At 37.4% G+C, this 15810-nt stretch overlaps 1 protein-coding gene across 5 annotated transcripts in view; it reads left to right on the plus strand.

Moving 5' to 3' along the window:
• The window catches only part of LOC150084775 (striatin-3-like), a 751872-nt gene that overhangs the window by 442427 nt on the left and 293635 nt on the right, over positions 1-15810 (plus strand). For all 5 annotated transcript variants that reach the window (XM_090376594.1, XM_090376597.1, XM_090376596.1 and 2 more), the window contains one exon: positions 625-741. In XM_090376594.1, coding sequence (XP_090232720.1) covers positions 625-741 — 117 coding nt within the window. The remainder of the gene's footprint in view (positions 1-624; positions 742-15810) is intronic.

Here is a 15810-nt window from a genome sequence, read left to right on the forward strand (position 1 = left end):
ACGCTTCTTGATTAGACCGGGGTTCGAGCCCATCACCACCAAATACGGAGTATGCGGAAGTGTCAGGGAATGACCACTGCATATCCCAGAGCAATATGGCCTTAGTTGCTAATGCTCCTAAAAACCAAACAACAAACAAACTGCATCAGAACAACCCATAGAAAAGCCAACTTGCGAAGAAATGGTTCACGCGCTTTTAAAACGTTTCATCTGGGTCTACAGTTTTGTAAAAATGTTCCTGATAATGTATTTAATGCTCTGAATAAGTGTGAGGTTTTATTTGTAATTCTTACCCTCGAAAATTGTGTAAACATGTAATTTAAATGAGTATATATTTTTGAAATGGAATACATTAAAAATCAGTGTAGGTTCATTTTATTTTTATAAGTAGATAGCAATTTTCTATAAAAAAGATATTCTCTGTATAAAGAAATTTTTTTATAATGAATTTCTCACTGGATTTACCGAATTTGTTATTGGAAAGTTTGACTGTATATATTTTTTGTTGTTGTAAAAAAATTTTGATGTGATTGAGCAAATTTTATGTTCCTTTCAAAATTTACATGAAAATGTAGTATGTATGGAAATATGCTTCACGTAAAGCTAATATAAATTTATTTCTAGTCATTTTGATGGTGTTCGTGCACTTGCATTTCATCCTGTGGAGCCTGTACTCATTACTGCTTCAGAAGACCATACCCTAAAGCTATGGAACCTTCAAAAAACAGTGCCTGCAAAGAAGTAGGTATTTTCAGAATTTTTTTTTTTTTTTTTATTACTTCCACTATTTTCCTTCATTTTATTATTTTGTCCTTCAGCTGTCTTTACATTGATTAAGCTTGAAGCATATCAAATAAAATTTATCTAATTCTCCAGTTGGCATACTATATCCATAATATTTAATATAATATACCTTTAAAAAACTTAGTCAACCACCCAATTTATTCTTAGGATGAATAAATAACTAATTTATTTTATCTAAATATTAAGAAAATTAAGCTTTTCATTATGTGAACCTGACAATATCAAACAAACAATATACTAACAATCAACCAAACAACATGTTCCTCAAAAAATAACAAATTTATTTATAAAAATGTTACAGAAAATTTAGTTTTATGTTATATCATCACAACCATGTCATTACAAGTTACTGACAAGGAGGCTATGTGGACTAAGACTACAGTTATTATATCATGTAAATCTCAGCTGTAATGGTATATATCTAGTAACCTATAAATATCATTGATGAGAGAACTAACTCTGTCCAAATGAGCAGAGACATACCAGCCAACTATCTTCTGTCATATTACTATGGAATTTAAAAATATATAAATAAATAATTTTGAACTTTATTTTATTAATTTAAAATTCTTGAGATAGTTAAATATTCAGCTGCATTGTAGTATGGCTTATTGGTTATGTATATGGTTGAACTTTAATTACTTGAAATGAAGGCCGTGTGATTATTCAAAGAAATGATGTTAATAAAGAGAAAGATGCTAATATACTTATGTGCAATTGAAATGGTTATGAAAACACAGTGACATTCATACAAGTATTTAACTTAAAATTTACACTTTTTAGTATATAAAGTAATTAGCCCTATTTGAAGTTGAATAAATCAGAGTATGTAATAGAGACAAATCAGTGAATTAAGCTAAATTACATACTGATATAAATCGCAAGCTAGGAAGAGAAGTTATTAACAAAACAAATAATGTGGGTGGTTGGACACCATGACCGATTGGGCATGTGGTTAATTCTGAAGTGTACTGATTTCAAATGATGAACTGGCTACTGACAAATATAAATATAAACAGCCAAAATGAAACTTACAGATGTGAGTCACAGGTAAAAGTCTGAAATTTGTACGAACAAAGTATAAGTAATGGGAATGGCTGCAGATATTTGTTCTTGAGGCTGTCACAGACATTCTCTCAGGTATGCCAAGCTGTTCTTCCTACCTCTGAGTCTAAAACGAACACTGTTGGAACTGATATTCAGGTAACACTCAAGTCAAGTTGACCTGATTTCAGCAAAGTTTGGTCAGGTTTGTGACTGCCAAATCCTCTGCTTGCACCTTCATAATGGTGGGGCTGTTTGTAATCCTGGGTATAATCCCCAAGTGCAAATACTGAAATACGGTGCCTATTACATTGGAGGTGACCACCCAGGTACAAACCAACATAAGCAGGGCTCAAGATGTGGTACCAACACCAAATGGAGAAATGATGCCTGTGTTTTAGCAGGCAATACTAGATGGTAGTAACTCTCATCAAATGGTGCAATACCATTTTGCTTATTTGGCTTGAAGTGGTGTAAACCCCCATCCCCAGCCGCCCATCTCTTCCATTGTGCAGTACGATTTATGCCTTTTTATGTTATGAATGACATCATGGTGTGATCTAAACTTCCTTGCATTTTGAGGCTACAGCTCTAAAATGGTGTTCGCAGGCCAGCCACAAGATTGTCCACCAGACCGAAATGTTTGGTAACTCTCAATGGGGATTCTGGATCAGCTAATTTATAATCACGCTGCCGAGAGTCTGAGTAGTGCATATGCACAAGGCATTTTTGAGGCACTTTATGTCAAGGAGCTGGGCATATTCTTATCATGTGTACACCATATCAAAAAATTTCGTTACTTCATACAGTATGTCCTTGCCACCTTTGCTTACTTCTGAATACACCATGAATTGTCAAACTAATAGAACAAACTTATCTGCAAAAAAGATCTAAACCTCCCAAAAACTTCCTCGTTCATTTTTACAAATATACATGGTCGCAGTTCTAATCTCGATGTTCATTTCCATTTACAGTCTGCCAAACCCTGTGTACTTTTACTGACAGAATCCCAGTCGTCAACCGATACAATCACTGCTCATCTCAGATGTCCATTCTGGTATTTCCTGTCAGAGACTTAGTAATTTGGAATCCCCTATTTTCGATCTTCTCTGACTTAAAATCTCTCTCTCTCTACTACATCCTGTCAAATTCATCTTTTGCCTCTAGCGTTCTCTAACTCCAATAATCACTTGGAACTCTTTCATTTCCTCTCTTTGAAACTTGACTTTAATGTTCAAAACTCCAGCTGGCTTCCATTGTCTAGTCACATGGACATAGCAGGTCAAGATGCTGAGGCTTTTGGAATTACTAATAACCTCACATGAATTTTTCATCTATCTGCAAGAATACCAGACAAGCCTAACCATGCAGCTAAGATGGTTGATCTTTTTTTCACAAACAACTCTTCTAAGTACACAATCAGGGTAAGTGCTCGTCTAGGCACCTCAGATCACAACTTGGTGATGGTCTCTTATTCAATGGAACATTTCTCCCATGTCTATTCTTAACTTCATGTTGTTTAGCATTGCAAGAATGCAAAATGGAGTGAGCTGTGAAATTTTTTTCTTCTTTTTCTTGATCGGATTACTGTTTCTAACCTTCTAATGTCAATGTTTGCTCAGATCACATCAGTGATATTATTCTTGTAGGGATGACATTGTTTATTCCACACTCCACCTTAAAATCTTGTCTGTCCTTTATCTAAACCTTGGTTTTCCAATAGTGTGCTAAGCCTGTTCAAGAGAAGAATGTCGCATATTGTAATTGGCTCGTTTCCAAATCTCCAAGTTCATGTTCTGCCTACACCAAAGCTCGCAACAATTTTAAAGTAGTTATTAATCAGTCCAAACTAGATTTCGAACAGGCTAAGAATAGCAAACTTGCTTCTTGTTCAAATGGTAGCTGAATATTCTGGTCTCTTGCCAAAGCTATTGGTCAGAGGTTTTGTTCATATCTCTTTTCACATTACTCAAAACTGGATGATTCTATTGCCACTTCAGCCAAATATAAACCTGGCCTGCTAGCATTCTATTTTCCTCCAAACTCGATGTTTATTCTTGATATTGCTAAACTACCTCTCACCATTCCCCAGTACACTGCAGTCAGAGCCTCCTGTGGTCTTACGTTAAAAGGATGTCAGAAGAATTTTGATCAATCTTGATGCTAAGAAAGCTCCAAGTCCTGTTGTATTTCTCAACTTTTTCTCAGCACCTGTGTACCTCAGTTTACTCCTGTTCTGTGTAGCCTTTTTTTTCACTTTCTTATTCCCAAGGTGTTTTCTCTTCTGCTTGGAAATTTGCTCATATCCAGCCAGTTCCTAAAAAAGGATGATAAATCCCTCCCATCCAATTATCATCTCATCACACTTACTTCTACTCTTTCAAAAGTAATGGAGAAATCAATTAACTGCCAACTTTTAAACTTCTAGAAATTGTCCATCTGATCAGCGATCGACAGTATATATTCCATCAGTGTCAATCCACTTGTGATATCCTGGCTTATGTTACCCAGCTATGGACAAATTCAGTGGAAACGTTTTGTGAAACTCTAGCTGTTATTCTTGTCAGTTCAAAGGCTTTTAATGATGTTTGGCAGAATGGTGTTCCATTCTGCAAAAAGTTTTTGTAATTGACTAATCAGTTTTCTCTCTGACCACCTCACTGCTTATGATGGCAGATGGCACTCTGTCTTCTTACTTCTCTGCTAATACTGGCATTCCCTAAGGTTCAGTTCAGTTTTTCTCCCACTCTTTGGCGCCTCCGTAGCCAGGTGGGAAGGAGCAGCAGTGCGTAGCACACGCTTCTTGATTAGACCGGGGTTCGAGCCCGTCACCACCAAATACGGAGGATGCGGAAAGGTCAGCGAATGACCACCGCATATTCCCGGAGCAATATGGCCTTAGTTGCTAATGCTCCTAAAAACCAAATAACTAACTAACTAACTCTCCCACTCTTTTCCTCTTGTTTATTAATGACTTTCTTCCATTGATTAGAAAATCCTGTCTATAATTTTGCTGATAACAACATATTGCATTCTATCTTCCAATTTGAGAAACCGTGACCTGCACAAACAGTTTTAACTTCTCAAATATCCACTTCCAATTCCTTAAATGCTGACTTCCAGGTAATTCTCCAGTGGGGAAAAGATAACATAGCTGATTTTAATTCTTCTAAAACTCAGTATTGTCTTATATCTCGCAAAAAATATTGCTTCCTCTGCACTTAAAAAAGTTGGTTTTCTCTTTCACTCTCAGCATTACTTTTCTTCCAAACAGCCATTCACTCTATACAAATCATAAATTCATTCTACTATGGAATATTGTTCCCACATCTGGGTTGGTCTCCCAAAATCTCTCTCTCTCTCAGGCTTCTAGATTTCATTTAAAAGAGGGCAGTTCAGTTATTTAATGACTCATCTCTAAAAGTCTCTCTCTGTGTCTCATAGACTTCCTGTTTCTGCTGCATGCTTTTCCTATGGATACTTTCATGGGCAGTGTTCCTCTGAATTGGCTTCTATAATTCTATCTCTCTCCAACGTCAGTCTCACGGAACCAACTTTTCTTCTTCCTGATTTATTCTTTCAACTTCCGTTTTCTGGAACAACCTCCCTTTATACATAAGATCCAAAAATTACAATCTATAGAAGGTCAAGTCTAATGTGAACAAGTTCAGTGGGGTCTCGACTTACGATGACATGAACATCTGATATTCTCAGGAACTGATATACTTTCCATACGATCTTTTATTTTAAGAACCAATGATATTTGAAGGTACTAGTGTCTTTCCAATATAACTGAAACAATACATGGGTGGAAATTTTTAGACGTGTGGCACGCAGAACATCACTTGTATGATTGATCACAACCAATTAACATCTTTGTTATTGTTCAATAAACATTCTTACGTGTTACAGTGCTTTGGAGAGTTTCTTTATGTTCTGTTTGATGTGCTTGTTCAGTGTGTAAGCAGTGTGTTTTTGTTAATTTAATTGTGGTTATTTTTGAATATATTAATTAAATAAATTGAAATTAAATAATGATGTCTCTTAAAGTGCATGATAAAAAAAACGTGAAGAAGAACTAAAAATTAGTGCATTAATACGTGAGTATGGTTTTCCTTAATTGACTATTTCTACAATACTTAAAAGGATATTCTAAACAGTGTTAAAGTTAGTGACGATTCCACATTGGTCCATAAGGGAAGAGATTATATTGTCGAAATGGAAATGCTCTTGTTGATATGGATTAGGAAAAAGCAGATGAAGGGTGACACTGTGCCTAGACAATTTATCTGCAAATGTGCTAAGCAGATCTATGACGATCTGAAATTTGAACTCCATCAACCAGTGGCAGTGCTGTGCTCTTTGAAGACTTTAAAGCTAGCAGAGGCTAGTTCAAGCACTTCAAAAAAAGGGCGAATATCAAAAGTGTTGAAAGGCATGGAGAGACATCCAGTGCTGATTTAAAAAAAAAAAAAAAAAGAGAGACAGACAAAAAAAAAAAAAAAGCAGCTGAGGCCTTTAAAATTGAATTCCAACAGTTTGTTGATCAGGATGGTTATTTTCCCCACAAGATTTTTAACATTGACGAAACTGGCCTGTAACAAGAAGGCCAAGATAGTGATTCAGTAGTGATTCTTCGTGCATTAAGAATCTGCAGATAAAGGAACCACTAGGTGGCAGTGATCAGTGTGCTGAAGTGGGATTTACTCAAAGAGGTAACTACCATCAGGGGTAAAGGAAAGGGTTATTGCTTTCATAAAGGCAACTACGATGGTCTGAGACAGTATTTAAATTCTATACAGTGGGAGCAACTTATGATTTTACCAACAGCAAAATCAAAATGGGAAACATTCAAAGAAATTATCTTGGAGGCTACTAGGCTGTACATACCAACTAAGAAATATTGTTCAAGGTTTAGGCCTAAATGGATGTCAGATGAACTTATGAGGCACAGGGCAGAGAAGAAAAATGCATGGGACACAAAAAAATTAACACATGACACAGAAGCCTATGATAGATATAAGCTGGTCTGTAACCAAGTCACAAAGGAGGTTAGGCAGGCAAAGGCAGATTATGAGAAATCTTTGGCAAAGGATGGAAAGAAGAACAGCAAAGAGTTCTTTTCTTATGTAAATTCTAGAAGGAAAGGGATGAATCAGATTGGTCCACTTGATATCGATGGTTCAACTGTTGATGATCCTGCTCAGGTAGCTAACAAACTAAATGAATATTTTGCATCGACATTCACATATGAGGAGTTTTTCAGTGAAGGGAATGCCAGACGTGTATTCAACTCTGGCAATAAGCTAGAGAATCTTGTAATAACTGAGAGTAAAGTGGAGGAGAAATTGTTGAAGATAAACACAAGAAAGGCACCTGGAGTGGATGGGATCTATCCAGTTATATTAAAGGAAGCAGCAAAGGAAGCAAACAAACCCTTAGCCATAATTATGAGAGCTTCCTTGGACCCAGGGGAGGTACCCATAGACTGGAGATGTGCAGATGTGACCCTAATTCACAAAGGGGAATCAAAGGGCAACACAAGTAATTAAAGACCTGTTAGTTTAACTTCTGTTCCAGAAAAATTAATGGAGGCACTGGTTAAAGAAACACTGTAGGATCATCTAGACAAGACTCCAGTTATAGCTCGGACACAGCATGGTTTTGTTAAGGGGAAGTCTTGCCTGACCAATTTGATTGGATACTATGATGCAGTCACAAAAGAGGTGGATGCAGGGAATAACTTTAATATTATATACGTCGATCTTAGAAAGGCTTCTGATACTGTTGCACATGGAAGACTGCTGCACAAATTGGAGCAGTGTGGCATTGGAGGCTGTTGGTTGTTGTTATTAGGAGCATTAGCAACTAAGGCCATGTTGCTCCGGGATATGCGGTGGTCATTCCCTGACCTTTCCGCATCCTCCGTATTTGGTGGTGACGGGCTCGAACCCTGGTCTAATCAAGAAGCGTGTGCTACGCACTGCTGCTCCTTCCCACCTGGCTACGGAGGCGCCTTGCATTGGAGGCAAATTGCTGCTATGGATAAAGGGGTGGTTGAGGGGGGAGAAGACAGAGAGTGGTAATCAATGGACACTGCTTATCGTGGACTAATGTTATTAGCGGAGTCCCTCAGGGTTCAGTTTTGGGTCCATTATTATTTTCTGTATTTATAAATAATATTGATGATGGTATATCAAGCTTTATGTCCAAGTTTGCAGACGATACAATGGTTGGCATGGTTGTTAAGGACACTACTGATGCTTTGCTGCTGCAACAGGATCTGGAAAGGCTGAGCAGATGGGGTGAGAGGTGGCAAGTGAAGTTTAACCTTGACAAATGTCAAGTTCTACATATGGGGAAACAACCCCAGAGCAACCTATCAACTCTGTGGTACTACACTGTCAGTGGTAGAGAATGAAGTTCTCTGAGCAGTGCAGACGGGCTCCAAGAGTAGCTCATGGTGTCTTGACAGTGATAGACAGGAATTTTTCTAGCAGAGATAAGGAGGTGATTATTCCCTTGCATAAGACAATGGTCAGGCCACACTGTGAGTTCTGTATACAGGTCTGGATGCCTCATTTCAAGAAGGATGTAGAGCCTGCTGGAACAAGTACAGAGAAGGGCAACAAGATTAGTGAATGGAACAAAGGATTGCTCTTACGAAGAAAGGCTTAAGCTTTGCAAATTACAGTGTCTGGAGACTAGGCACGGGTGAGGTGATCTGATAGAGGTGTATAAAGCCTTGAATGGTTTGAGCATGCTCAGTGCCGATGGGATTCTTCCTCTTGCTCAGAATAATCACCTACGAGGGCATAAATTCTAATTGAGGAAAGACAGATGTAGGATAGATGTGTGAAAATTTGCCATTAGCCAGCAGGTAGTTGGTTGGTGGAACAGACTTCCATCCCTTGTTGTGGAAGTTGATAGCCTAAATAAATTTAAGACTCAGCTGGACAGGTATTTCGAATGAATGGAGGGGTGAAGTGGAATTTTTTTTTGTTTTTCTTGGCTGATGCTGCATAAGCTTGCTTTCTTGTATCATATGCCTCTGCTAATGCTAAAAGATATGTCTTCAATGAATGGGCGCTTGAATTTTTCTACCCTTCATTGAAAGTTTATCTTCAGAAAAATAAGCTTCCTGTGAAGGTAGTTCTCCTGCTGGATAATGCGCCAGGCCATTATCCCAACCCTTTTCAATCTCTTGAGGCATATTTTGACTTTATTGAGGTCAAATTTTTGCCACCACTGCTCTTTTTCAATCAATGAACCAGCAAGTAATAGCAAAATTCAAGAAAATCTACACCAAGAAAATGTTTGCAAGTTGCTTTCCAGCGACCTCTGGTGAAAATGCTGTCATCCTCCACGATTTTTGGAGGTCGAAGTTCATCATCCTGGACTGCGTGAGGCTGATTGTAAGTTCTTGGAATGATGTTTCCACCAGGTGCTTAAATTCAGCCTGAAAAAATATCTAGTCTTTAATTATCCATAACGTTGACATATTTGAAGATGATAGTGCTTTGACAAATAATATTGTCACTCTTGGTAAATCAGTGGGTCTGGAGTTTGACGAAGAGGATGTAGAGGACCTTATTGATGCTGATAGGCATGTGTGCTAACAACAGAGGAGCTACAAGTGTTGGAGAAATTTACAGAGAGTGTCACTGGAGAGGAAGAGGAAGAAGAGAAGACACTCAAAATGTGTCAGCTAGAGTTGAAGACTGTGGTTTCTTGTTGGAAGCCATTAAGAGAATTGGTAAGAAAACACCCCAACATTGAAAACACCGAACTTATGATGTTCAAAATGGAAGACAAAGTCATTTCTTACTTCAGGAAGCAAAAAAAAAAAAGTTGTCAAAAACAGTCCACTTTGGACAGTTTCTTTGCTAGTAGCAGCAAAAGACAGAAGATTGAAAAGACACCTAACTCCTGATATAGTCCCACCACCACTAAGCCGCCATTGATTTCATCAGCTCTGCACTTCGTCTAAGGTAAATGCTAATTTATTGTTTGTTTTTCATTTTAAGATGATTTATGACTATTTATTAAATAATCTTTATCTTAATGTAAAAATGAAGTATAACATGTAAGAAATACCTATTTTGTGTGTTGTTGGGGTCACCTCTCAAGGGTTTGGAATGAATTACAGAAAATCAATGTATTATTGGTTTCTACTTACAGTATTTTCAACATACAGTAGGCTTTGTGTAACGAATTACCATTGGATGTTGGGGCCCCACTGTATCTTCTTTCATCTGCTCAACCTCCAACCCATGCATAGTACTAAGTACTATAGGTTCCGATACATCTTTTTTTGGGGTTTTCATAAAAATAAAAAAGAAGGAAGAAAAGTTATTAACTTTATTATACGGAATTATGGGCCAGTGCCAATGCGATAATATATACACTAGGACTGTAATATAATATATAGTATCTGATGTTAGCCTGCGTGTATTAGTATTTGTGAAGAGTAATGAATAACTAATAGACATACCTAGTTAAATTTATTGAGTTTACCCAGGTAAATTCATGTTCGATCATTAAAGAATATATACACAAGGTAACATACAAAGTTCTTATCATTGCATACCTATAATCTGGGTGTGTTTTTCAGGGAGCAACCACCCAGAAAGGGATATCTGGTTGACCATTGAAAGAGAGAAGCCCTTGTTAAGTACTAGTATAAGGTTTTATTTTTATAAAAATATTTTATATATGTTATAAAATATATGCATAGTGCACATTATCACTGACCTGATATTTGATAGGTCAATGATAATTGGTGTGAACTATGCATACATTAAAAATATATATATAAATTGTATATCATTGACCCAATACCTAATCTGTCAATGATAATTAATGTGAACTATGCATAAATTTTTTTTTATTATATGTACTAGGATGGTTCAATAAAGAATCACCCTGAACTAGTTGCAGAAGTGCTTTCCTGTTGATTCTTGGCACAGGTTTTAGTCCTTCTCTACATAGCTACCATGCAGATTTATATTGTTTTTGTAGACGTGGTGAGGTTACTGATACTGTTACTGACTGTTACTACGGATACTGTTTTTGTAGACGTGGTGAGGTTGGTCTTTGAACCCTGACTCTGTTGCAGAAATGAGTTTCTCGTCATCAGGTAAGTGGGTCCCACGAAGAAATGATTTGAAGGATGAAACAAGGAGGAGTCGATGGTGCAAGATTGGATGAGTAGGCTGGATGGGGAAGTATTTCATATCCACAAGTGGCTGCTTGTGTTGTTGCAATTTCAGAAGTGTGAACTGAGGCATTGTCTTGAAGCATTCTCACACCTTTGGACAGCATACCATGCCTACATGTTTTGATTTCCTCCCGTAATTTTCTGAGTAAGATGGCATAATAGGCACCTGTAATTGTTCTACCTTTCGGCAGGTAATCAGTCATTATTATGCCTTTCTCATCCCAACACACTATCAGCAAGACCTTTCCTGCAGACGCTTGGACCCTTGCCTTCTTGGGGTGTGGGGAACCACGATGTCGCCATTCCATGGACTGCTTTTTACTTTCAGGGTCGAAATAATGTATCCAACTTTCATCCTGAGTGATTAGATGAGAGAATCCATCTTACACTCAATTTCCATAAATGGAGTTGGTCATGAAGGACTGTTTCAACAGAGCCCACACTAATCTTCACTCCTGGGACAATTTGCGCAGAGATATTTGACCGTCTTCCATGATTGACAACTCCACTTTTCTGTTCGTGCTGTCATCAATGGCTGAGTGGGGATGACCTGGAATGGGCTCAGATTCTACCGATGTCCGACCACACCTAAACTGTCTATGCCATTGCTTCGCAATGCCATAGGATGGGGCTTCATCCTTATATACAGCAGTTGTCTCCTCGTGGATTTCTTTAGGAGATTTCCCCTTCAAGAACAGATACCGGATTACAGCTCTGCCTTCAACTTTGTCCATGATGCTTCTTCGTGACATGTTCAGCTCTGACAAGAGAAAAACAAATTAAGACACAGGATTGAAATTTTACACCTTTATTACTGAGATATGTATGATGCTACACACAAAAATCATGACTCTACGATATGTGAAAGTAGATGAGGCGACTCTTTATTGAACCATCCTCGTATATGATATTTTTATAAAACTAAAGCTTTGTACTAGTACTTAACCATTGATTAATAGGCCCTATTAATATGATGAATATGGTTACACCTACATTTTGTAATATACAGTTGCTCCAAGGCTTAGGACAGAAATCCATTCGAATGACGACATCATGTCGGACATAAGTTTGTTGTTTATGTATTTATTACACTGTTTTTCTTTTTATTTTATAGTTTAGGTTTATCTTTATTAATTTTGTTTTTACAAATCTCTAAAATCTGTTTCTTTACAAACATAAATTCCAAACACCTATCGTCTAGGAGTGTCAGTATTATTGTCATTTGATCAGATATTTAATCTTATATGCATTAAAAAAGTTGCCAGAAGTCTCCTTGATAAGAATTAATACACTTGGAATTCATATTTTGTCTGTCTGTTGCTAGATTTCCAAGAGGAAGGATGTTTCTCTAAAAATTTTTTTTGTTCAACTATCTGTGTACGTAGGTGTGATTTGCATACACAGATAGATGGGTTTTCAAATGCAGATACTAGAATTAACTGTTGAAAAAATGCATCTAACGCTATTATTTTGGCCAATTTCACAAGCTATCTCTGCGGACTCCATTTAATACCATTGTGCAGGTAACTGAGGTAGTCACACACCAGCATCACAGTTGTGCAAAATATTTTAAATGTTTTTGTGGAAACAACCATTGTAGATCTGGATTGTCGTAAGTCACATACATCGTAAGTTCAGGAGAATCTGTTATAAAAATATTTACAAAATTATAATCTTATACCTAGTACTTAATCTTTAGGCCTTATTAATATATTTGTCATGCCATACCATATATTGATTATCATAGAAACAGTCATGAAAAAAGTCACTCGGATTGCAGGCATACAATGATAGGTACTTTGTATATTGTCGTATATATATACGTTTTTTGAGATTGAAATTGCAGCACCCTGAGGAACAGTAATACAGAGTAGATACTTTGAGTAATTTTAGCTGAGCTTAGGAACCCATGATAAAAGTGGCAGATGCTAATGTATTTGTGAACACATTTAATGTCACAAAATGGACATATCAATATGATAAATCTGGGCACCTCTGTAGCCAGGTGGGAAGGAGCAGCAGTGCGTAGCACACGCTTCTTGATTAGACCAGGGTTCGAGCCCATCACCACCAAATACGAAGGATGCAGAAAGGTCAGGGAATGACCACCGCATATTCCCGGAGCAATATGGCCTATTTGCTAATGCTCCTAAAAAAAAAAAAACCAAAACCAAATGATAAATCCAGAATGGTTGCTGATACTTTGAGCTAAGTGTCTCAGCATTGAGTCATACAGGTGTCAGATAGCCTCCTCTGGTATTCTCTGCCAAGCCTCTCTCACCTGGTCTTGCAGAACATCCATGGCCTGTTGCTGGCTGCAGGTCGCTCTATAAATGGCATCCAATCATGCATGCTTGGTGGGGAGAAATCTGTGGATCTGTCTGGCCAAGGCAGAATGTCTTGGGGGTTTCATCACTGAATACAACTTGATGCACTCTGTATTCCAGGTTGCCCGTGTATGGCACCATCTAAGGCACATGATGATGGGCAATTAAGGGTAATCAACACAGTGGCTGCCTTCTGCCAGTCGGCATGCAATGGTTAAGCTGGTGATGTGCTGACAGCCTGCTGATTTCACAGCTTGTTGGATGGTGGCCATCATGGCTATAGGAGCAGTGTAAACAAACAAATGGATAAGAGGGATCCTCCTGCTCTGTAGTCCTGTCATGCTCTACCACCCATTTGATGAGCAGTTGCACCTTACTGAAACCGCCATTACCAACATTGTGCACTGTGGTATTGTCACAGCCCACATGTAAACTCACTTCACATGTTGTGTTCTGCTACACAACATGTGACCATCCAGCCTCTCAAAGACTGAAACCCACCCTCTGGGAAAGTTGCTGTGTTGCCAGTATCAGTATCTAATGTGACATCTCAGCATTCTCTACAATCTCTTTGCACCCTGAAGTCAGTGCTTGCAAAACAGAAGCTTGTTAGCTGTGATACATACATTACTTTGAACTCCCTGACATCTACGCTCATTTTTATATTAGATGAAGCTTCCGCCTGATTGGTCCTGTATTTTAATCATTTGTATATTTCAATGTAACTCATCTGCTTGCTGATTTATTATATTTACTAATTATTATCTCTTCTGGATGCTGTACTTTCATTGTTAGAGAGTATATATACGTTAACAACTGAGCATAAATTTACCTATGTCTACTCCATAAATTTAACTAGATGTGTCTGTTAGTTATTCTTAACTTTCCTTTTACTCACTCACTCACTCTCTCTCTCTCTCTCTCTCTCTCTCTCTCTCTCTCACACACACACACACACACACACACACAGTCTTAGCATTAATGTCAGGCACCTACATAAGTACCAATGACCTTTATTTACAGAATAAATAATAACACATTCTGAAACCGTCAGCTTTTACGACAGCCTGTAGTCTCCATAGAACACTCTCTACCAGTATTTTATGTCCTCCAATATTTTCCACCATTTGGCCTCCAGAGCAGTGAGTGAAGAATGTTCTAGATCAACATTTCTCGAACTGTGTTCCATGAGATGTGAACAAGTGTTCCGCAAAAAATCGTAATTAATAATTAAAAAAATAAAATAAGATAAATAAAATTTGCGTATTTGTAGCATACACCACTTTTGTATCATTATAATATTTAATATAATTTTTTTTTCAGTTATTAATATACTCGCATAGAGTAATAATGAAATAGACTGCGAAACACTTTATTTTGGCATGCTTTTGCATAGAGAAGTATGCGTAGAGGTAATGACACCTACGAAAAAGTAGTAATGTGGTGATCTAATATGCCATTTGTATTCAATTTAGCCTGGAGTACACGGGTTAAAGGAGAGGAAGAAGCAGACCGAAATCACAACTAAACTCACTTCCTTGTATAAATTTTTTTTTGGTTAGTATTTCGAAATATTATTGTTAAAATATGCGATCATAGACTGGCGGTTGAAAAAAAAGTAACTTTAAAAAGAGAAGCAAAGTACTTCTAGTAGTGCAACTTTGGTCGATGAAAACAAACACAATATTGTCACACTTCAAAGTGAGTATGAATAATCGCAGTGAACCTTTTGTTCTCGAACTCTTTTAGTCACGGAACACTTCTTTGGCTCTCGCTAAACTTGTATTTTGTAAATGTTCCACGAATATATTGTGAGATGAAAAGTGTTCCGTGACTAAAAAAGTTTGGGAAATGGTGGTCTATATAGACCTCATCACTCATGGTTTTGCCATACCAGTAGTTCCAGACAAAAACCACGATAAAGCAGACTGAATGATCATACTCTGCCCACCTAACTTCATTGCTGGGATGACCTTTCAGAAGGTGGCTTTTTGTGGACATGACCATGAGACAGAATGATAAGCCTCATAATACCATGAGGCTTATCATATGACAGTGTGTGTATTATATATATATATATTAAGGATAGAAATTGGACATCCCAAAAGAAAGTGAAATTCTAGTGAAATTAGGATCAAATAACTCATAGAACATAGACAGTGGAATCTGTTCCAATTAATGAGTGAAACTATAAAAAGGATGACCCTTCATATATATTTTATGTAATATGTATATATGAAAATACTCCTATACCTCATGTGCTATATGGTAATATGCATAATGTACAGGTGATACATTTTTGAAATACAGGAACTCTCCAACTTAAGTAAAAATTACTTTCTGCAGAAAGCTACATAAGTCGGAATTCCCCCATGCTTGTGCAGCACTTGCAACTGTGCTCGCTGAATTGATTGA

The sequence above is a fragment of the Mastigoproctus giganteus genome, chromosome 6 (genome assembly GCF_048544385.1).
Source record: "Mastigoproctus giganteus isolate SK-2022 chromosome 6, ASM4854438v1, whole genome shotgun sequence".
In the NCBI taxonomy this organism is placed as follows: domain Eukaryota; kingdom Metazoa; phylum Arthropoda; class Arachnida; order Uropygi; family Thelyphonidae; genus Mastigoproctus; species Mastigoproctus giganteus.